The sequence below is a fragment of the Balearica regulorum genome, chromosome 25 (genome assembly GCF_011004875.1).
Source record: "Balearica regulorum gibbericeps isolate bBalReg1 chromosome 25, bBalReg1.pri, whole genome shotgun sequence".
NCBI classification, from domain to species: domain Eukaryota; kingdom Metazoa; phylum Chordata; class Aves; order Gruiformes; family Gruidae; genus Balearica; species Balearica regulorum.
Window position 1 is genome coordinate 4,097,039 of NC_046208.1, and position 23,273 is coordinate 4,120,311.

Consider the following 23,273-nt stretch of genomic DNA (forward strand, 5'->3'; position numbering starts at 1 on the left):
GCAGGGACACCTCAGCCTGCCTGGCTGCTCCCCTACCCTCCACCCCTCAGCACACGACCCCTCCTCTGCGCCTCGTCTCCATTCCCAGGGAGCTCAGGGGACGCCAGCAGAAACCTTCAGCAAAGTCCTCAACGTTCTGGATGGGCTACTAACATCCTGCAGACAACCAGGACTCACCTTCCCACCGCGGAGCGGGCAATGAGCACAATGAACACTGCAGGGCATCGCTCTCAGCCACTTTTCCCTCTGAGCCTTGACTGCCCCCCCCCCCCCGTAACTCCAGGCTGCAGCCGGCTGGAGAAGAGATTTTGAAGTGTGTCCGAAAGAGCTGAGGGGTGGGTGCACAGGGGCTTTCCTCAGGCAGCACGATCCCCACCCCGCGGGCGAAGGGGCAGCAGGGAGGGTTCCCCCCCACCGCCTTGACAGCTCACCGTACCTGCCTTGGTCATGGGCACTAACACACAGCCGCGTCCCACAGATGTGGGTGCAGCTTGTTGCACACCGGTGGATGCTTCCCAGGAAAGGGAGAAAGGCAAAAGGAGGCAAAAAATAGGTTCAGTGGATCTCCTCACCTTTCTTCACCTTCTTTTCCTCGTCTCCTTCTCCCGCACCCAAGAGAGTGAAGATGATTCCTGTCTGGGAGTTGATACCCACAGCAGTCACCACCATCCTGCCAGAGCCCTCCATCACGTGGGTACCTGGCACAGCAGGAAGGGCACGGTGAGATAGGACACTGGCACGCAGTTCCCATTTCCTCCCCAACACCAGGACACAGGACCTGGAAGCAACCATCTCTCCATCATGGCACAAATCCATCCCAGCCCTGCACCCACCACGGGATCCTCACCCGACAGCAGCATGGGGTCTTTATCCAGCGATTTCTTGACTTGGTCTGACTCCCCAGTCAGCGAGCTCTCATCTATCTTCAGGTCATTGCCCTGGATCAGGATCCCGTCTGCTGGCAAGAGATCCCCTAGGAGAGGAGCAGAGAGGGGGGTCAGCCCCAGCCCGGGCAGCTGCAGCTCACCCCTGCCTGCCCCAGCCCAGGAGGAGGCTTCGTGTGTCAGCAAAAGGACTCCAAACTCAGTCTCAGACCAAATCTAGAGGGAGAAGCAGCAGCAGGTGGGTATTATAAGACAGGTGGGTATTATAAGATGATATCCAATAGCTCCAAAATCTTCACTCATGTACGAAAGTGTTCGTTGTGAGGACTTTTGCTTAATCAGACAGCGCCTCCCCCACCTGGTTTTACAGAATCAATACCACATCCTTCCCAAAGCCTCCTGATACATCCAAACCATTACACAATCCCGTCATCTACCTGCCGAGGAAGGAAAAAACATGAACACCATGTTGGAGCAATCTCCTTCCTAACAGAAGCTGCATGGGATGAGCATACCCCCCAGTAAACAAGGAGCAGGACCTAGTTTAGCTCAAGGGCAACATCTCCTTGCTAAGGAGATGTTCACCAACAAGGACACAGTTGTGAAAATGAATCATTTTTGAGACCAGCAGATCGCTAAAGCAACCCAAAGTTGTGTGCAGAGCCTGGCTTAGCTCTGCCAGCTCAGCTGCGGGCTGGCAAGCAGCAAGGCGAGCAGAGCTCCATCACCTGCACGGGAGCATTTCCCACCACTCCCGGCCACGGGATGCAGCAAAACAGAGTAACTGGAGGAGCCACGCTTCCCCTCAAGGCAAAAGGGGAGAGGAGGCACCACCGGGCTCCCATGCAGAGGGACAGATGCCAGCCACCGCCACCTCCACTCACCGTACTTGATCTGTGCGATGTCTCCCACCACGATCTCGGCCACTGGGATCTGAATCACCTGCCCTTTGCGGATGACCGTGAACTTCTGCTCCTGCTCGATGCGGCTCTGGAGGCCCCGGAATTGCTTCTCCTTGCTCCAGTCATTGAAAGCGGTCACTAGTACCACGATGATCACCGAAAACAAGATAGCTGCCCCCTCAATCCAGCCAGCCTGCGACTCGCCCTCGTCCTCCACGCCACCCGTCGACTGGCCACACACTGCGGTCGGACAGAGAAAACTCGTTTGTACAATGAGACACTCAAGTAACATGTGCAGAGCAGAGCCTGGAAGACAGCTACTCCTCCCTGAGCTGGTCCAAGGGCTTCCCCTGCTCTCAGAAGAGGGTTTTTACATCCCTGGAGGCATTTGTTGGGTTGGGTTTTTTTCCCCCCCTCTTTTTTTTTTCACTTTTCATTTTTGGCAGAGGTTGGGCTGAGAGAGCCTGGGTGGGAGCTGGGACAACTGGCTTCTATTTCCAGCTGCAGCACCCAGCCCTCCTTCCACTGCATGACCCTCGAGTGAGTCACCGTCTCCCTGCATCTCCAGATCCCTGCTCCACTCCAACAATACCAGAGCCAGGGACAGGGAGCAGACACTCGCCCAACGCCAGTGCTGAGCCGCACGTGAGGCATCATGGCTGGAGAGAGCACGCCCTGGCTGGGGGAGGTACCAGGGACATGCTCAAACCAAAAGAGAAGCCCCACAGGACATGGGAAGCCACCAGACCAGACAGACCACTTGGTCTTTGAGCATCTTTTGGGGCAGTAGCAAGGAGCAGCTCTGAGCCATGCCGTGGTGCCAGCTGCACCCAGACACGTCCATCAGCGCAGGTCCCTGGACGTGGATGGGACTGTGTGCCAAGGACCCCAAGAACAGGGAGAAGCCACCACCTAAAGGGTGAGCAGAAATAACTCCATCTGCACCGGGGTGGAGGGACCCACAGGGTGACCCTCCAGAGACAGCACCCATCCCAAAGCCCGGCTCCTCCGGGCACAGCAGCTCACATGGGTCCCCCATCCAGCACCCCATCGTGCCGTGGGGACCCCAGGGACTCACGTTCATTGTCACCGCCTGGAGGGTGGTAGAAGGACAGGCCCAGGGAGATTATGGCTGCGATTTCCAAGATGATCAGCGTGACGTCCTGGAGCGCCTCCCACACTAACTGCAGGAACGTCTTGGCCTTTTTGGGAGGAATAAAGTTCTGGCCGAAGACCTGCCGCCTCTTCTCCAGGTCGGTCGGGTTCCCGGACAGGCCTGGAGAAGGGAGAGGAGATGAGGGCAAACCCCACCACCACCCCCACCTGGGACCCCCTCAAGGAGCAGCTCCCTGCCTGCACGTGGGGGGCACGGGGTGCAGGTGGGGGGGAGCCAAGGCAGGGCTCTGCTCCTGTCACCCACGGAGCAGGTGACATCGAGCCAGTGGGGCAGGACGCTGCCGGAGCCATGGGGCAGGAGAGCACGGGGGGGGGGCCGGGGCGAGCAGGCCGAGCCGCCTCTCCCCGGTGCCGCAGCCTCCCGAAGCGCCCGAGTGCCAGTTAATGCCAGTTGGCACTGGCCAGCTTGTTTACACGCTGCATCAAATTAGCCGTAAATCTGGCACCGCGAGCGGCGCTCGGAGCTGTCGGAGCCACCTGATCCCTCTTCTCCTGCCAGCTTGGAGGAGCAGCCGCCGCGGAGAGCGACTCGGCGCAGCAGGACCGTCTCCGAGCTCGGCCGAGCCCCACAGACGCCTCATGGCCGCAGAGGCTGGAGCAGCACGGCTGGGCCAGCTCCCGCGAGGAGGTGGTGGAGGAGACACGGGGTGGCTTCTGCTGAACGAGGGGTGGTGGGAGCGAGGAAAGGGGCAGGACCCCGAGCCGGGCTGCTGCTCCCCTCCGGCTGCACGCAGCACCCCCGCAGAAAGGGGAGCAGAAGGGGAGCCCGGAGGCCCGCGGCACAGCAGCCGGCACAGCCCTCCCGCCTCAGGCAGGGGCCAGGAATGGCAGATGGCAATTTGCCCCACTGCCTCCCCAGTCATCCCCTGCGTTAGGGCCACTAAAAAGCTGACGGGGTCCAAGGCAAGGACAGCCTCCCCTGCCCAGCACCACCTTAACCGAGCCCTGCGCTGAGCCCCCCCGCTCTCCACCTTAAGATGGCCTGTGGGGCTGCTGCCAGCTCCCGAGATGCACCGGGCAGGCGGCTGTAACGGGCAGGCGGCTGTAACGCCCGGCCCCGGACACCCCCGGGTGCCTGGAGCAGCCTGGCAGCGATGCCCTCCTGGGGGGCACCCAGCCCTCCCACTCACGGGACACCTCCCCACCAGCTCCACTGCATCCCAGCCGGGAGGAAGCAGCAGGATGAATCCCATTCCCCCTCCCACACCCCCCCCTTTCTGCTGTGACTACACCCCACGGCTGCAGGGAGGGGACACGCTGGCAGAGCGGCCTGGGCGTCCCACCCAGCCGTGACGGGGCAGCAGGATCCTGGGATCTCCCGGCCCCCCGACAACCTCCCCAAGCCCAACCCATGCAGGAACGCTTCCCGCCCAACGTCTCCGGCAGGACGCATGGAAAATATGGCTAACCGCCGCGGTTTGACTCATGCCGGTGCCAGGGCCGGAGAGGCATGGTGTGTGCCGCAGGCAGGCGTGCCGGACACACACGCGCTGCTGCACAAGGATGAAGGATGCTGCCACGGGGCACGGGAGACTGCACACGTGGCTCCTCCAAAGCCCATGTCTCACCCACGGGCAAGTCCCTAGAGCTGCCCCCCACCCTCCTGGGGCAACTGGGGAAGGAGGGAGCTTTCAATTCATCTGTGCTGACACAGGGAGGAGGGTTGCAGAGAGCAGAAGCCGTGGGCAGGGACCCCAGGCACGCACCACGGGTCCGGGCTGCCCGCAAACCTCTCCTGGCCGGGACCGGTGCGGGGCTTGCGGGGGGGAAGTGATTAGTGGTGGAGTGGATTAGAAATTTTGGATGGAGGCCACAAGCAACAGCAGGAGAACAAAACCCTGTGCAGTCACCGGTCCCTGATTAGAGGGGAGGGACTGTAGCCCGGGAAAGCTGCTTTTGGGTAGCAAAGCCTTCGTGCAAGGAGCCCCCAAGGCAGATTCCCAGCCCCGGCTCAGGAAGGAGGCGGCAGCCCTGGGAGCCGCGGCTGCCAGCGGGTGAGTCAGGGTGGTGTTTGCTGACACTCGTCACCCAGGGGAGACCAGGAAGGGAGACGCTCTAATCCGTGACTCACCGCAGCCGCCTGTGCTTCGCCACCACCGCTCCGCTCCCCTTCCCACCCGACCCGGGGACGGGGCTGAGGGAGGAGAAGGAAAGCCAGCGCCTGGCAGCGAGCCACCCCATCACCAAGCCCCTTTAGGAGGAGCCCTCCGACACCGTTTAGGGCCAGAGCAGCAGGTCCCAGCAGACTCCCACCCCGATGCTGGAGAGACCCTCGCTGTAGAGAGATCCCACCCTACGAGAACAAACCACCCAAGGGCCCCTCGGGGTGAAGCCAAGCCCTTGGGGGATTCCCCGGGCGGGCTCTGCTGTGCCTGTGACACCCAGGAAAAGCACAGAGCCACGTGCTCCCTGCCTGCGCGCGCGGGAGCTGCGCGCCATCCCAGCGGGATAACGAGCAGAGGGATAATGAGCACAGGGCTGGGCACAGCCATCTGCATGGGGTTGCCTGTTGCAACACAGAGCTGGGACGTGCACCCCGTGCCCCATCTCGTGCCCGTGGGTCCAGAGAAATTCCCGGGCTTTGGCTGGGCAGCACCAGCTCGGGAGGGGTGTGCAGGCAAAGGGGGGCTCAGGGTCAAGTCTGAGTCAGCCCCAGCTCCCTGCAAAGGGCTTCCCAGAGGGAAATAGCCCCACACCACACATGCCAACACACAGCCGGCATTCCCCAGATTGTATATCTGTCACTAAACCTCGGCCAGGCTGCCTTGGGCTTTTGCTCCTCCTAAAAATCCCAACTTGTAGAAAATAACCTTTCTTTGCTCTCTGTGCTCAACAGGACGGGGTTTGGGACAGGCAAAGCTCACCTCCAGAGCAGGGGGGTGAGGCAGGGATACGCTGGGGGCACGAGATACAGCAGCACTCGGGATCGAAGCTCAGCCCTTCGCCTCACCCTCAGCAAGAGCCGACGGGCCAAGGCAGAGCCTTTCGGGTTCACTTCCCCCCCTCCCCTCCCACCCCCAAAGGAGCGTGCTCCCAGTTTGGCAGGGCCAAACACATTGTTTTGTGACCTGGACTTGGTATTTCCACCGGGACTCCCCCCCTTCTCTAATGACATCCCGATATTGTCTCCCCTTCCCGGTCCCACTCACAGCTGGGAAACACGCTAATCCCCAGCTTACGGCACTAATAATAACCCGCAGGTTTTCAGAGCCGAGGCACAGCCACGTCCCCCATCCCACACAGCCACGTCCCCCATCCCACACAGCCACGTCCCCCATCCCACACAGCCACGTCCCCCATCCCACACAGCCACGTCCCCCATCCCACACAGCCACGTCCCCCATCCCACACAGCCACCGCTGGGCTGCATCCTGCCCGTGCTGTTCCCAGCTCCAGGTAAACCCTCGGGGCTGTAAGCAAGGGGTCTCTCCCCCGTCCCCCTTTTAATGCCAAGGAAGGGGTGCATCGCCGTGCAAAGGCACCCACTGCCACCCCATGCCGAGAGCACCTGGTGCCTACCCCTTGATATGGGGGGCCCCGAAAGGCCAGCCCGGACTGTGGGGAGGAGAGGTGACGTCCTTCCACCAAAGCCTCCCAGAAGTGACCCGTCACCTGCAGGAAAGCATCACTGCCACCACTCAAACCTGTGATGCTCAGAAGCACCCAACCAGGTTTTATGCTCCCACAGCCGCTCAAGAAGCCGTACAGATCAGGGGCAGACCCGGGTGCACCTCCCCATCCCCAGCAGCGATCCCCTTTGGGGATGAGTTGCCTGTCCCTTAGCTGAGCCACTGACACCCTGCGATGCTACAACCCTGCAACCGAGCTCCGCACAGCCCGGCCACCTCCCCGGGCACACTCCAACCTTTACACTCTCCTTCACCCGCACCCCACGCAGCCCTGCCATTAGCACTGTAAATTATTAAACAGGGGAAAGGCTGGCGCTGACCTACGAGGCAGCAGCTGGGCTGCTGAGAGGAGCCCCCCACGCCCCTCTTACGCCCCACCAGTTCCTCACCCCTGCCCGCATCCCGCCTCCGCTCCATCCTCCCAGGGGATGTGGGGCTCCGGGCTACGCCTCGGGGAACCCCCAGGGAAGATGCTTTTCCTTCTTTTTCCTCCTTCTCCACCTTAAATGATGATTTTATTGAGACGCAGGGAGCCATCTCCCGCAAGGCTGGCGATGGACGACGCCTGGTGCAGTAGGACCACGCTTTGAGCTCAGCCACAAGAGTTATTGGAGCCACGAGCTCGAACCTCACATGGCTCCAGCCCAGAGGCACCGGCCAGACCCGAGCACTCAGCCCCATCTTGCAGACCACAGGATGGCCACTTACCTTCAACTGGCGACGTCTTCAACCTCTTGCAGATGTTCTGCACGCCACCATAGGAGTCATTGAGCCGGGTGACTGCCTCAGCACTCCTTAGCTCCATGAGGTTCCTGAGCTCCACCATGGAGCAACCAAAGTCCCCCTCATGGTTGCCTTCAGCAACCGAGTTCCCGGGGTGGTGGTCGGCCACGTTGTTTGTCATCTTGCCAGCGCAGTGGCGGCAACGCCGGCTTGCGGCTCCTGCAACGCCCTCCCTCGAGGGTCTGGCGGGGGGATGCTCAGCACGGCCCCTTCCCTGGGGGCTGCCCGGTGAAGCGGGTGCCTCTAACCGAGCCCAACTTCTCCAGATAAAGGTGTAAACAGGATGTGCATGTTACCGCGGAGGCGACCTTAGCAACGACCAGCGTGCATCTCCCGCAGAAGGAGGAGGGCTCCCTGGATACCACAGCAACTGGAGCTGCAAAAACAAGGATGGGAAACAAAAATATCGGCATTAGGAGACCTACTAATAAATGCACACGCCCCACGGGACGGGCAAGAGGGAGCAATGGTACGCGAGGGTGGGCACCCCCCAGAAATAACACAGTTTGCTCCCCCGGCCCCGGGAATTAGCACGATTTGACCAAAAAACCTGGAGGAGCAGAAGTTGATCTCAGAGGGAGCTCAGACGGGCTCGGCACCGACCGGGGCGTTTCACGGGCTCTCGGCCACGCCACAGGGAAAACCGGCGGCAGCACGCGGGGCCGGGCAGGAAGGGCGCCCAGGTGGTTCTTTGCTCAACCCCCAGCTGCCCGGCCCAGAAAAACGCTCCCATTCAGTTCAGTTTAAAAATACATCTCGGCAGTGGAAAACAGCTGCTTCCTCCGCAGGCTGCCGTCCCGGGGCGGGAGCGCCGGCTTACCGCACTGCCAGCAGGTAAGCAGAAGTGTTTCGCCAAGCTAGCCAGCACCGATGGAAAGGGGCTCGCAGCACTCAGCGGGCTTTTAATCAGCTGAGAGACTCGGCAGGAACCTGAGAAGCTACTAAAACCCACATGCTTCTCTAAAATTAAGAGGCTTTTGCATTAATGATCCTTGCAGGACGTGTCTTGGGACATTCTCCTTGCAAGCTCTCGCGCCGTCCCCACGAAGGCGGCGAGCGGGCTCTCAGCCTCGGCTCTCGAAGCCCAAACTGCTGTCAGCCAGGTTACACCCCAGCCCTGCCAGCGACGGCAGGCAAGCCCCAAAACCGCTTCAGCCAGCGAGACCCAAGCCCTGCGGCCAGGCAGGGACCGCCAGCATCCCACAGCTCCCCCCTTCCCCCAGGGTTTGGGGTCTGGGGTGCCCCGCCAGCATCCCGGGCGGAGAGGATGAGTGCTAGGCACAGCTAGGGATACAGAGAGACTTTCTCTCACCCAGGGCACTGTCCGGCTCTGCTCCCGAGCTCAGCCGCCGGCAGCGATGCCCCCAGACACCCCTCCAGCACCACAGAGGCAAAAAGCCTGCAAAAGAGGCTTTTTATGGAGAGAAAAATAAAGCCTGTCCTGGAGCAATATAAATGAGTAACAGCAGGAGAATGGCCACTAAGGCAGCACCAGCACCGAGACAGATGCCCAGGGGTGGCAGAGCAAGCGGCCAGAGAAGCCAAACGGCTGGATGAGAACGGGAGGAAGGAGGGAAAACGCCCATTGCTGCTTCCCAGGACACATCAGCCCCTGCAAACCCAACAGACGGGCTCCACATCATCACAGGGCTGTCCCAGCATCACTCCACAGCAAGTGACCCCAATTCCAGCCCTGGTCACGCCAGCTTTGCAACTCCTGGGGTAGCAAGACCCCCAAAAAGCAAACCAGCCCTCCCTGCACACCCGACCCAGGGCCTGGCCCTGCCAGCAGCTCCCCTCGCACCAGCAATGCCCATGGAGGCTGCCCGTGTTATCAGGAGGCAGCAGGCACCAACCGAACCTCAGGGATGCCACCGCCATGGGAAGGTCCCGTCCACCAGCCGCAGCCAGCGAAGGGCTGGGGAGCACAGGGACGCGTTCCCCCCGCAGCACTGCTGTGGCTCCAGGGGCACCCAAACTTGCACCCCGGGGACAGAACTTTGCCGCTGCCCCATAAAGCGCCAGCTGGGGCACCAGCATCCCTGCCCCAGCATCCCTGCCCGTGTCCAGCCCGGTCACCCCGCAGCTCCTCGGGGAGCTGAGCTCATCTATCATTTAAAGGTGTGAAAGGTGCCGGCAGTGGGAGGTAGGAGCTGGCAGGTCCAATTAAGCAGAATCCTGCTGATCAAGAGGAAAGAAAAAAAGATAATTCTCCCCACCTCAACACACCAATTTTTTCCTCTTTCATAGCAACTAACATCTTCTGAGGAGAGCTCGGAGGTTAAGAGAAAGATAGTTAATTAATACTGTAACGGCTTAGTCCATAATTACCCCTGAAGGAGCCCACGGGGCACAGATCATCACCAGCCCGTGCCCAGCCACCAGCAGCACCGGCCCCAGGGACTCGCTCCATCGGTCAAGAGGAAAGGAGGGACCGTGGCAGGGGAAGGCTCCTGCCATCTGCTTTGAGCATCCTCCTCCAGCCCCAGTTTGGGGTGGGAGCCCCATTCCTGGCTCATCTCTGCCCCATCCCGCCGGCACAGGACAGCCTCCCTGGCCAGGCTGGGAAGGATCCGTCCCAGGCGAGTGGAGAGCTGCGCTCAGGCTTCCCTAACAGTTAACGCTCTAACGAGCTCCTAATGACTCCAGCAGCATTCAGCAGGCTGTCCCCAACTCTAATAATTCGTTCCCAGAGCCCGCAGGCACTGGCAAGGAAGAAGTGCTCCCCGAGGATCCCCCCGGCACGCAGGGCAAGGAAACAGCCCAGGTGGGAAAGCCGGAGCCCGACTGCCCAGCCCTGCGCGGGAACCAGCTGCACAGGACCCCCGAGCTGTGACACCTCCTAAATAGTGTCCCCGAGCAGGAAGAGCCGCAGAGGAGTTTGGGGGTGACAGCGGCGAAGGACACGGACCCTCTCAACACGTGGGGCAGGGTGTGAGCAACGGCAAGGAGTGTGCACGCTCCGGGAAGGAGGGAGCGGCTGGCGAGGAGCGGTGAAGCCGATGCGGTGCTGCAGACAAACCTGCCCAGAATAATAAACGGCTGCATCACACCTCCGTCCTGTCTGGGGCGGGCGGCCGCAGGCACAAGGATTGCCCTCTGCATCTGCCCGCCCTGGGCAGCGGAGCGGCCGCTGGCACAAGGAGAGGAACCCGCTGGCTTTTAAGCATGGGAGAGAGGAAAGTGGGCTGCTCAGAGGGACAAGAAAAAAAAAATAAATCAGCTGGACATGTCACACGTGACACCTTCAGCCAAGCCACGAGCGGTCTCGCTGCGATGCCGGTGGCATTGGGCAAGAGGACCAATCCTCCCTGCTCAGCTCAGCACACTCAGACCGGACCCTGGCAGGCAGACGTGAGCACCACCCCGGCAGATGACCAGAGATGGAACAAGCCCTGACCAAGCTCAGGTGGTGGGTTTGGTTTGTTTTTTTTTTTTTTAACCCAAGAAGGAATGGGAAATCCACATCCCAGTTCAGCTCCCCCTGCATCTCACTCCAGCCTGGACATCTCCCACCATCCGGGGCAGAAAGCACCATGCCGAGGAAGAGCAACGCTGGCAGCTGCCTGCCCTGCCCAGAGCCACAAACCCCGCCGGGCTGGCAGGGCAGCTCAGCCGGGCAGGATCAGGCCCATCGAGCAAACCTCAGGCCATTTGGATCGAAGTTTATCACGTTCCCCGAGCGCCTGCCCAGCTGCACTGGCACAGGGGCCGCCCGCACCCCAGCCCCGCACGCTGCCCCTCGCCCGGGGGCCGTCCTGCCTCTTGGGCAGCACCCGCCGGGGTTCGTCTCCTCTCCCACCTTGGGGATGGGGTGCTGGAAACACTTGGCTGCTGTAGGTTGCCATGGCAAACTCAATGTAAAGCTGTCAGGGATGCTGTTTGTGTTGCCAAGTGGGGAGGAAAAAGAAAAAAAAACCATACACCACCAAACCAAAACCAAACCCACAAACCCCTGAAATTACCCTTCTTGGCCTGTGTTTAAGAATTTTCTCTTTGGAAATTAAAAGCCAAGCTCCATCCCCAGCAGAGAGGCTGCGCTGAGCCCCGGAGCACAGCCGCACATGGACAGACCGACTCTCCAGACAAACACACGGGCTCCAAAAGCCAAAGCAGCCAATTAAAGCAGAAAAACGGGCCTTTCACTGCCGGCTCACTGGGAAGGGTCCTGGGAGAGACCGTGCAGCTCCCCCAGCTCAGCACCCACCGTCCGCTGCTGGGAGCTGTGGTCCCACATGGGAGCAACGCTCTAATTGGAGAGGGAGCCGAAAAGCAGCTGGAACGGCTGCATCTGCCAAGAAAAGTCACCAGGAGAGACACGTTAAGCGCTGCTGCTGTCAGAGGATGTTTCGGAGGGGAAGGGACCCCCCCCCCCCCCGCCCCGAAGCTGTTGCAGCTCCTCGCGGCAGGGAAGGAGCACACGCGTGGGGAAACACCGGGCAGGGCTCCCCGCACCGGGGTGTCCGTACCGGGACCTTTGCACAACGCACCCTGCCTGCTGTCACAGACGAGAGTCCCGGGCAGACGCTGCCCTTGGCGGACGTGGGGAGCACGGGGAGGGCGCAGGTCCCCACCCCGGTGCCGAGCTGGGTGCACCTCCTGTGACGGGGGCACGACCGAGATGAAGTGACACGTCCAGGGCAATGTGGAACAAGAAGCGGTCCCCAGGCCACGGCAACACCGATGCTTGGTGGATTTTGAGCAGCAGCAGAGCCCCCTCCCTCCCCCCCAAGTCCTCCAGCTCCCACCCTGCAGCGGAGCCCCCACGGAGCAAGGGGCCACGGGCGCCGGGGATCAGGGGCCCCTCCCCTGCACACTCACCAAATCGCAATGTGCAGATGGCAGCACCCGCGCTCGCTTGTTCCCAGCAACACCCATGGCGAGCCTTCCCCGCTCACCCGCCGTGCGCTTAACCCCTCCCGTGCCGGGTGGCCGGGGCACCCCGAGGAGCACACCCAGAGAGGACACCCGGCGAGCTACGGGGCGTTGTCACCTCCTCCCGAGAGAGATGGGTGGAAGGAGGAGAGACGGTGACTCAAGGTGGCAAACCGCACGCTCCGGAGGGGCAGGGGCGCAGCACGATGGCGCATCCCGGGGAAGACTTTCACCCTCAGGGCCAAGTGCTTCCCCCAGCGCTCGCTCGCAGCGAGAAGGGAGGAGGCGCAGGATCGCAGCCGTTAGAGCGGGCGGCGAAGGTCACGGTGTGGGAACCTGCACCCGACGCCACAGAAAGGGGCCGTGCCCCGAGCAGGGGAGGGTGGAAGAGGCAAGGGAGGGGACAAGGCCACCCCGAAACACCCCGGACAGACCTCTCCAGGCACGAGCTCCACTCATGACACCCTGCGTCAGCACCCATGCGGCAAGGGAGCAGGATCTGTCCCTGTTCCCCCCAGTATCGCCAGCATCCACCTCTCTTTGCTCCTTCCCCTGGGACCTGGGTGCCGAGACCAAACGTCATCCCCGGCCGGGGGCTCCCCTGGGCGGGCACCTGCGTCGCCCACAGACCTTACCTCCTCACCAGCGCCTCCTCCCACCGCGGCATCCGCTTCCTTCGCCAGAGTGTGCTGCCTCGGGGCGGGCTGCGCAGCACCCCAGGGGAGGGAACGGTGGCATTTCCCTCCCCGGTGGGGCCACCCCAGTGCCCGCCAGTGGAAAACCCCCAGCGACATCCACCCCACAGCTGCTGCACCCCAGGGTGCTGCACGTGGGGACGGGGTGTAAACGCAAGAGCCACAATCCTGGGATGGGGGAGACCCCAACGACTGCAAGACCCTCTCATTTCCCTTGCAATGCAGCGGGGGAAGAAGGTCCCAGCCTTCATCTTGCAAGAGCGGGGGCACTAAACGTGCTCCCCCAGGGCACTGCAGCTGGAAAAGGAGCCAGCAAAACATCCAGGAAGTGCTGGGGCCTCGCACAGCCCCGGCAGAGCCCGGAGGCAGCAACACCACATCGGGGGAAACCGAGTCACGGTGCAGAAGTAATTTGGTCCACAGTGCAGGGCTGATGCTGCAGCCCAGGAACACCAACTCCGGTGGAAACTCGCCGCAGGGTCAGGAGCAGCTCGGGGTTTCTCCTACGCTAACCTGCCAGCAGCCCCTGTGGCAGCACCCCGGGAGAGGCAGCATCTCCTCCCGCATCCCCACGGGGGGAACCGCCGGCCCCGCAGGCGCAGCTCCGCAACGCGGCAAGTTAAAATTCCCCGAACTCCCCCGCGGTGCCGACTCCTACACACCTCACCGGCTGCGAGCTGGGACGCCAGAGGCGACGCGAGGGTGGTGGTGGGGACACACAAAAAGCACCCGGTTACTGTAGGCAACGCGTAACGCTGTCACGCGCGGTCGCTAGTTCGGAGTGACACGCGTCGTCAGAGGCGCGGGAAGGAGCTGCTGGCCCCGAGATGTCACCGTCACCAGCCCCAGCTCCCCACCCTCCCCTGCCGCCGGAGCATGAATTGCACCAGCCCACGGACAGCAGAGCCCGTAGTATTTCTCCCACACACCTCTGCCGAGACACACGCTTCCCTTTCCCGCTGACGGGAGCGGGGTGAGCGCTCGCACGGGTGCCAAGAGCGCAGCTAGCGTGCACGGCGTGCTCCGCGTGCACTTTGACCGCCAGCACATGCGCCAAGGGCTGCCGCTTGCCAGGGCACAAGTCAGGGCTCACATCCCCAAACAACCTGTCACACCCCGGCCGGGTTTGCACACTCGTCCCCACGCAAGGTGCACAGTGCGCGAACACCAGCACCGAAGTGACCATGGATGGGGAAGAAACCAGAGCATCATCCCACCCTGAGCACCATCCTCCTCCTCCTCCTCTCCTGCCTCCCGCCAGGCTGCGGGGACCAAAAGGAAGGACAGCAGCTCTGCGCCACGCACCGGGGCCGAGGTTACGGGGAAAGCACAAGAGAAAGGCAGGCAGAGGCAACCTGCTCCGAAAGTGCATCTCTCTTTGCGGGCCACTCCGCAGGGAACACGAGCGGCTGCCGTCAGCCCACTAATCGCAGCTGCTGCGGCTCTGATTTTTTTTGCTCGTATTTCGCCTCCTGTTAACGAAGGTAGGAAAACTGTTGGGGTTTTTTTGCGTGCCCAAGGCAGCAATTAGCTCTTGTGAAAGGCAGGGAAGCGGCTGGAGGCAGGAGAGCACCGGGCGCGCTGCGGAGGCATGGAACAGGCGCGGATGCAGCGATCCATGACGTGGCTCCCCAAAACCTGCTGCCCTGTGCCCGCTGCCAGCCCAGGGCCAGGGCAGCCCCCGGCTCCTGCTGCCCGAGCCCCGGCACGACGCATCCTTGACACGTCCACATGCAAAAGCCACCGGCGCAGCTGCCGGAGCCTCGGGTGCCGGGGGCTCAGGAATCTCCCTGCACCCCTGGGTTTCCCCATGCAGAAGGGCGCAGCGGCCCAGGAATTTCAGGGGGGGTGGAAAAAAAAAAAAAGAAAAAGAAAAAGGAGGGAGTCTCCAGGCAAGCTGTCAAGGGGAATGTTTCCATCTAAGGCCTTGGTATTTCTCTCCCGGCGCCTGCACTAAATCACCCCAGCTCCTCTCATTATTCTTTTGTGCTTTACAAGGTAGCGCAGACGGTGGAGGAATGCAGAAGTACGCAGAAAGCAAACCCCAGCCTCTTCTGCACCAGCAAATACCTGCAGCTCTTGAGCCTTCAGCCTTTGGAGGGGCACAGCATCCCCTCCCGCCACCCCTCCGCCAGCGCCGGGCACCTCGCCGAGGCAGAGGCAGCTGGTGCCCGGGGAGCTGGCGCGTTGCGGAGCCCAGGGTGCCCGGCGCTGCCGGACCGGGGGGGCTGCGCTGGACCCCAGCACGAGGCTTTGTCCGCCCCTTCTCCCTCCCGCTCAGCACCAGGGAGCGGGTTCCTCCTGCCTCAGCCCGGGAGCACGGGGGGCACCCGCCACCCGCCGCCGGTGATAAGGCGTCAGCTGGCACATATGGGGCAACTCCTTACTCCAGCTCGTTTCTTCTTCCCTCCAGTTGAATCTGTTTTGCAATATCCCGGTGGGGAGGGGTCCAGGGCAGATGGCTCCCACCAGGGTGCCCCCCCCAGCCTCTCCGCTTCCAGGGGTTGACCTCTCCTCCCGCGCTTCACCCCCGCCACAGCTCCAGTCCTGAGCTCGTCTTAGTGCTGTTTCACAGCCCCAGTCCAAAGCAACGCAGGGAAAGGGTTTGGGATTCAGCCGACTTTGAAACCGAGGAGCGGGACACGATGATAGAAATAACACCTCAGACCAGGTCTGGGGCTCTGCAATGGCTTCGTGTCTCACACTCCTCCAGCAGCACCACAGCCCCGGCTGGGCCGCTCCTGGGATGGACAGGGAGCAACAGTCACATCCCAGCCCTGCACTGAGATGGACCCGGATCCCCCCGGCTCACGGCACGCCTGGACACCCGCCGGTCTTGGCACCCCGCTGCAGAAGGGAGATGACGCCTGCCGATCCAATTGGGGCGGGTGGGCAGCCAGGGGTCCCATCCCCGGGCACGTGCCACGTCCCCACGCAGCTTCACCCAGCTCCCGCGTGGCACAGGGATGCTGGGGCTCTCCCGGCCGGCCCCTGCGGAGCACAAGCGCTGATGCACAGAGTACGGCTGGGAGCAGCCAGCTGGAGGAGGGGGCACGGGCCACGAGGACAGGATTAAACCCAAGGACTCGTGCAGAAAGCACGACGGGGGGAGCCGAGAGCCCTGCCTCAAGGGATGGGCGCTCTCTGCTCCAGAGACCCCAGGAGCGGTTCCCGAGGCAGAGGCACAACCGGAGGACACGGGCACTTTGGCAGGAGCTCGGGCAGGGCCGAGCCCAACCCAGCAGCCCCGCAGCCCTCGCTGCCAGCCCAGCACCGTGCCACCCAAGGCAGCAAGGGGAGAGGCAGGGATGCTCCGGGCGGCTCAGCCCGGCCCCGGAGCATTCAGCCGTGCCCATCGGATGGGGCAGATGCTCTCTGGCAGGCGCAAGACTTGGCTCCCCACACATCCCTCCACCTTATACCGATGGGGAAACTGAGGCAGCAACACACCTGAGCACAGCATCAACCTCGTCCGAGCCCCTGAGCAGGGAGGAGATCCCAGCTGTCCTGGCTCCCACCTTTCTACATCCCATTCAGGAAGCAAAGGAACAGCTTAGCTTAAAATAAAGCAAAAACCAGCAGGCAAGCACCGACCTACAGAGCATGAGGGAGTTTCACAAGCAAAACAACACCCAAAGAACAAGAGAGCTATCGGCCAGGACACATGGGTACAGCCATGATATTTTTAGCAGTATTACACAGGGACAGGGGATTCCTACCCTGAAGATCCCCGGGGGCTTAAAATAGGTCCCGTCACTTCCTCCCAGCAGCGGCTGGGAGAAGCATCTGCTGCTTCTGGAAGCCACGAGGAGAGGTTGAGCCCTTGGGTCTCGGGGCACTGTGGGGCACCCTGAGACCCATGGAGGCATCGCGGTGAGCGCAGCACTAACCTTCTCCGCCGGAGCACCGTGATGAGCTGCCTCCTCCTGCCCCGCTCGGTGGAGAGAGAAAGCCCGTGCAAAAAATCAAATACTCCTCTGATTCACAGCAAGGGAAACTGAGGCAGGGGAAGCAGAGCTTGTTTGACACCACAGGGAAAGTCGGTGGCTTTCTGGGTTGCACAGCCTGCCTGGTGAGCAGGGGGTCCCCCAAAGCAGGAATGCACTGGAGGGGAACCCCAACAAGTCCAGCTGTCCCACAGCAGCCCCCCAGAATGGGCTGGGACAGCAGGAGGGACAACCCAACGCTCGGATCCTGACCCCGAGGCTGGCAGCAGCCCTGAGGACACAGCGAAGGGCTAGGGACAGAAACTCCCCTCCTGCCGCTCTCGTCACGCGGGCAAGGCGACGGGATGGGTGCCCCTGGATTGGGGGTCCGGCACCCACAGCTCCCGACCGTCTCAGCTCTGAGTGCTCCCACGCAGTCCCACTCCAGCTCACATCCCATCCAGACAGCGTGCCGGGTACAGGGTAACTCCTCCGATCCCACCTAGCAGGTATCCCTCATGCCGGACCACGCCAGTGGCAAATCCATCTTTTTCCATTTCAAAGTCCAAGTGGAGAGGGAATTTTCCAGGCAAAGGGGAAGAGTAAGCAACCAGGGGGGCTGCGAGCCCCCTCCTCGCTCCAAAGGGTTAAAAAATAAAGCCGGCAAAAGTGTGTCTGCGATAGGAAAAACACACGCGCTCCCAGGGAGAGCGCGCCGGCTGCTCGCCGTTTCCCTTCCCGACATGCCCCGCTCCTGGGAAAGTGTAGGCTGTTTTCCATATATAACTGCAAACTGTTCCATGCAGTAAGAAGTCTAATTAAAGGGAGGGAGGGAGAGCGGGAGAGACGCAGAAGACCGAAAGGCAATATTTATACGAGGGAAGAAAGCCTGCATCCCGGGCACCAAATTAGACCCTTGCAGAGCAAAGCCCGTGATATCATCGGGAGATCAAATCTGGGCAGAGCGGCAGCTTTGCAGAAGAGGCAAATCAGAGCCTGGAAAATATGTACCAATAAATAAGAGGAGAGAGCCAGATGGGCCAGGAGAGCACGGGGAGGGGCAGGGGAAGGAAAAGCTAATCCAAGCCAGTTGCTGGGATAAGACAGAGTGCCACGGGAGGGTGCGCATATCCCCCGGCCCCCCGCGATGCTCCCGGGGTCCCTGCTCCCCGTACCCCATTGCCCCGCGTGTCCTGCAGCTGGAGAACCAGTTATTTAAGTAAATAGCAGGAATCTGCTTGAAAAATTTTAATATTAAAGTGAAGCTGCACACGCAGGAACAGGGCTGGGGGACGTGAAATGCCAGAGAGGAGAGCAGCACGCTGGCACGGCGCAGGAGCCAGCTGCCGCCGCGGGTGGGGAGAGGTTGCAGGCGAGGGGACACCCATCCCAGGCACCCACCCCGTGCAAGGGACGACCCACGCAGCACCCAGTCCTCACCCCACTTAAGACACGCCAGCCCCGGCTCTCCCACCCACAGACGGCTGCATCCCACCGCCCCGACGCTCTGGGGGCACCCCCTTCCCCAGCACCCCCATCCCAGCCAGGGCAGGAGGGTGCAGGGGGGGGCACGCCAGGCTGGACTGGGAAAACGCACCCGATCTGCTCTTCAAAGCCTCTTTGTTAGAGCTGCACTTCCCACAAGCGCCAGCCGCAGCCCCAAGGTAATCCACAGCCAGCTAACACATTCCCGGCGTTATTAGGTCCTCTGCTACACTAGGTGTCAATGCATTTTAAAACCGTTAACGTGCTTTAATTAAGTGCCCATATATTTAAAAGTCGCCCTACCTAGGCTGAGCCCTTGCGGAGAGGCTGGCTTACCCCCCGGGCACAGGGTGAGCTGCACCGCTCGGTGCCAGCGCCATCACTGGCATCCTTACAGGCACCTCACGCTTTGCTCCCCACAGCAGCTAGGGACCATCCTCCCTGCACCCCAAAACTGGACCCGACCCACCACTATGCTGCTGCCACCCCGATCTGGCGGCAGAGCCCCGGTGCGCTGGCAGCACTGGTCCCGGCGCTGCCCCGTCCCCACCTCCGCGCACACACACACCTTTGCGCCCGGGGCTCCCGGCACCGTCCTGACCTGCCATCCTGTTTATGCAGCGTCTGGAACCCCAAGTGCTCCCTCCCCCTGCGCTTCGGGCAACGCCCCAGAGGCTCCCAGCTGCACCAGTAACCCAGAGAAACTGGGACATCCCTTTCCTCAAGTGCCAGCGTGAAGCCGCTGGCAAGGCTCCCACCTCCTGCACCCTTCCAGGTGGGACGGTGCCTTCCAGCCCCTCCGGCGCTGACCCACACCCCAAGCTTTGCCACCTCACGCATCCTTCGCGCCCATAAATTGCACCCCATGGCGCTGGGGGAGGACAGCTTGCAGCCCCCGCACACCCGAAAAAAAAACCCTGCTGTTGAACCTGCAACGATGCAAATCCCAAGCTTGGGTTGAGCTCTACTTCAGGCAGAGACACTGCAGAGCCAGGACAAGATGCAACGGGGACAAGGACACCCCGCTGCCTGGGGCAGAGCGCTCCCACTGCCCAGCACCCCCACCCCAGTGAGCAATGCCCCCCACTAGCGCAGACCAGCCCCAAAGCCCTGCAGCCTCTGCCCAGCCTCCAAGCGGGAGGAACAAACCAGTCCCGCATGGCACAGCCGGGCCCGGCACGGCACCGAGGTCACCCGAGGTGACTCCCGGCCACCGGCCACTTGTACTGGCTGGACCTGGAGGCGCAGTAGCTGTGGGAGGCTTTATAACAGTCCCTGCCTATCACCGGCATTTATACAGGTGGGTATCTAAGCACCAGCACTAATCTGGGGATAATAGCAGCTTTAGCAGCGATAGGGCAGAGATTACTGCCGCAATCCGGGCGGTAGGGGCGTTTCGTTGGCAGTAAGCAGCGCAGCAGGCAGGCAGACGGAGCAAGACAATCCACGGGGAATAAAGCGAGCGGCCAGTGTTGCAACCCAGCTCCCAGCAGCTCCCCAGCGACACCCAAGCCCAGCGCTGGGCCGGTACCGGGGTACAGGAGGCAGACGTGCTGGCCCGTGGCTGGGAGATGCGCCGCCTGCGGTGAGCCTGCTGGCCACCCAGCCGGAAAAATGCAACACCCACTTAGTGCCGGGGGTTTTGCGCGGTCCGGATTCCCCATCCTCCTCCTGCCCCGGGCATCCTACCCAGGATCGCCTGGTGTGCTGTAATCCCCTCTGCTCCCGCATTTCCCGGCTGCCCGCAGGAGCCGGGTCCTTCATCATCTTCTCCTTTTGCACCATCCTCTGACCCTGCGCAGGGTCAGGGCAGGTGGGTTTGGTCTCTGCGTAACAAGAACAGTGGGAATGCAAAAAGCAAGCCTCACCGCCAGGGAAGCCTCTTGTTTCGGGGTCCCCCAGCACCACCTGGGCTTGTTCTGCCTGGGCATCACCCTGCTCCCACACGGCCCCCCCGAGGGGAGGCAGCCAGACGAGTCCGGGGCGAGAAGGCTGAGATGAGGGGACACCCCTCCCCTCTCCACCCACTTTTCTGGGTCCCCTCTTGGCGATGCTGCGCCCAAACCGATCACCTCGAGCGGGGATGGAGCACAGCGAGGTCTCAGGGGCTGAGAAACAGCGAGGCCGGTCTGCACAGGCAGCTGCGTCCGGGGGAGCGGGAGGAGGAAGGGAGGATCCTTCATTGTCCTTTCCAAAGGGAAAAGGGACAGTCCCCTGAACCGAGTGCCAGGCAGGGCAGGAAACACCTCCAGCTGCCTCGCTCCAGGCTACATCTGCCCGTGGAGAGCAGAGGACACCTGCACGCAGCACAAGTCCTCCCCGTGCTGCAGAACCGTGATCTGCAACATCTTGCAAGGATTTGATGCATTTCACGTTCAACTGCAGGAGCGAGAGGATCCCCTGGCTGCTGCCCGGCAGAGAAACACCCAGATGCTGCGGGGAAGGGAGAGGAGGAAGAAGGGACAGGAGGAGGAAGGACCATTCCTGCACCAAGCGCTGGGTAAAGGCGGTGCGGGATGCCCGAGCTGGTGCCCAGAGAGGCGAGACCAGGCACGCAGAAGATGAGCGTGTCTGCAGATGGCGGGCACGGATGGGGAGAGATGGAAAGAGTGGGAAAACAACGCCAAGAAGGGAATCAACGAATGGAAAGAAATGAAAGGCAGCGGGTCAGGAGTCAGCACAACAGAATTTAGCGGCGGACAGGGAGCTGGAGCACGCTGCAGAAGGATTTTGGCTCACCAGAGCCTGGCCTGTGGCTTCACCCAGCCCTCGAGCATCTGCTGGGTACCAGAGCAGCCACCTCTCCATCGCCCGCCGGCAAGCCTCCCCCAAAACAGGCACCTACAGAGCAACATCTCAGCACCCTGACCCACGGCTCCAGCCTCTTCCCCCAGCAGGCAAAGCAGCCGTCTCCTCCGGGAGCCGCGATCGGCTGCCTTTGGCACCCAGCACGCACCGAGCAATCCAAGCTGCCCCTGGGAAGATCAGCCCGCGGATTTAATACTCCACCGAGCAGACGAGCGTTTGCAAGGCCGGCTCCCAGGGGCACGGCATATCCCTGGGGATGCCGAAAGCAGGTAGCGGGATGAGGTTACGCTGCTGGATTTTTCTCCACAGGGAGGTGAGCAGGTCTTGGCTGCTTGCTTTCTCCTCCCCCCCAGGAGATCTCCTGCTCGCTCGGGAAACACCCCCGGGTGCCCTGCAGCTCTCGGGGGGAGGAAACGCTGCCCAAACAGAGGCAGCTGTTCCGGTCCTTCCCTTCGTTTTTGGGCAGTCCATTCGGGGTCAGATTTAAGAGCAATTCGTCACTTGGGAAATAACACCACTTCAGGCCTCCTCCCTCAAATAAACCTCAAAAGACATCATTTAGGCGAGCTTAATTTGGACAACTAAAAATAGCCGGCACTAGTCACACTGGAAAATGCAGGCTGAGGAGCTTCACACTTTCGCAGCTCAAGCCGGGACACGGGGGTTTCTGGCTACGGGAAGGGTCCCCCGGCTCCACAGACGTGTCCCTGGGCGATGAGCACAGCCCTGCTCCCACGGGACAACGGGTGGGCACAGCAGGACCCTTCAGCCACCCATCCCGGGGGCCACCAGCACCCTGCACCGCTGCTCCGATGAAAGTTTTGTGTCCCCACACTTTCCCAAGCAGGATGCGGTGACTCACAGCCACGTCTGCACCAGGACACCCAGGAAAGATCAGCTGCGCTTTCAGCTTTTCCGCAGCCAAGCCAAGTTTCTGGTCCTGGCTCCTTGCGGCTGATTCACCCTCGCTTCCCCCAGCGTCCCCAGGCAAACGCAGGCAGGTCTCTCTGCCAGCTCTGCCTGCACAGGGGATAAATCCCCTGCACTGAGTAATGCGTAGAGGCGGGTTGTTATTAGAGCTTTCCTCCTGTTCCGTAGCAGCGGGGCTGTCACAAGCGACGGGACCCTCGTGAGACACGATTCAAGCCTTGCTACAGCCTGGCAGCCCATCCCACCGGCAGCTCAAGCTCCTCCATCACCAGCCTGGCTTTTCCGACCGCCGGCATCACCGAGCCACGAATCCAGCCTGCCCTCGTTTCCCTGCCGTCCCCCTCCTTGCACCAGCCTCCCTGCTCCAGAGGCAGGAATAATATTTAACTCGGGTTCACGCTGGAGCACGAGCTCCCTCCCAGCCTGGGTCACCCCCAGGCTGTCTCCATCGCAGAGGCCACGCCAGATCCGTGCTCCCGGCACGGCCACGTGCCCACGGGAGAGCCCGGCGCCGGCAGAAAGCCCCTCTGGAGCGGGCAGCGCTGGGCTGGGAACCCCGGGGACGCTCGGCACCACGCGCTGCCGCTTACCAGCTGCGGCGATATGTCAGAGCGCGGTTTTGTATGCAGCTGGGGCGGCTCTCCCGGCACGCGAGACCGGCAGGCAGGCTGTACAGGTGCCACGCTGATCTGGGAGCCTCACACAGCAAATAAATAAATAAATAAATAAAAAGAGCCTGTCCTGAATTTCACAGCCAGCTCACACCTGGAGCTGCCCTCCTCCTCCTCCCTGGGGTACAGCTCGGCTCAGCCTGCAGAGCCAGCGATAGAGCGGGGGCTGCAGCCCCTGCAGAAAGGGGATGAGACGGGAAGATGCTCGAGGACCGAGCCATCTTCTCACTCGTCCTCGAGTCCCTTGGCTGCCTGCAGCAGCGACAGCCTGCGAGATGGCACGGGTAAGAAAGCAGCTTTCCCACCACCAGTTAAAAAGCATCCACGCAGCCCGAGATCTGCCAAGTGCTCGAGCAACCCGGGGTTACTTTCAAGTAGCTGGTGAGAAGGTGAGAAGAGAGATGAAGAGCCGGAACGCGGTGATGCCGTGCCACTAAGCCTCTGGGAGGGCTGAAGCAGAGAGAGACGACACATTAGCATTTCGGAGCAGGAACAAAGGGCGAGAAAAG

At 61.8% G+C, this 23,273-nt stretch overlaps 1 protein-coding gene across 6 annotated transcripts in view; it reads right to left on the reverse strand.

Moving 5' to 3' along the window:
* The window catches only part of ATP2B4 (ATPase plasma membrane Ca2+ transporting 4), a 51,366-nt gene that overhangs the window by 21,863 nt on the left and 6,230 nt on the right, over window positions 1-23,273 (reverse strand). For all 6 annotated transcript variants that reach the window (XM_075775610.1, XM_075775607.1, XM_075775612.1 and 3 more), the window contains exons 2-6: window positions 7,300-7,750; window positions 2,865-3,062; window positions 1,769-2,026; window positions 848-973; window positions 573-698 (exon numbers count right to left, since the gene is read on the reverse strand). In XM_075775610.1, coding sequence (XP_075631725.1) covers window positions 573-698; window positions 848-973; window positions 1,769-2,026; window positions 2,865-3,062; window positions 7,300-7,495 — 904 coding nt within the window. In that variant the 5' untranslated portion in view covers window positions 7,496-7,750. The remainder of the gene's footprint in view (window positions 1-572; window positions 699-847; window positions 974-1,768; window positions 2,027-2,864; window positions 3,063-7,299; window positions 7,751-23,273) is intronic.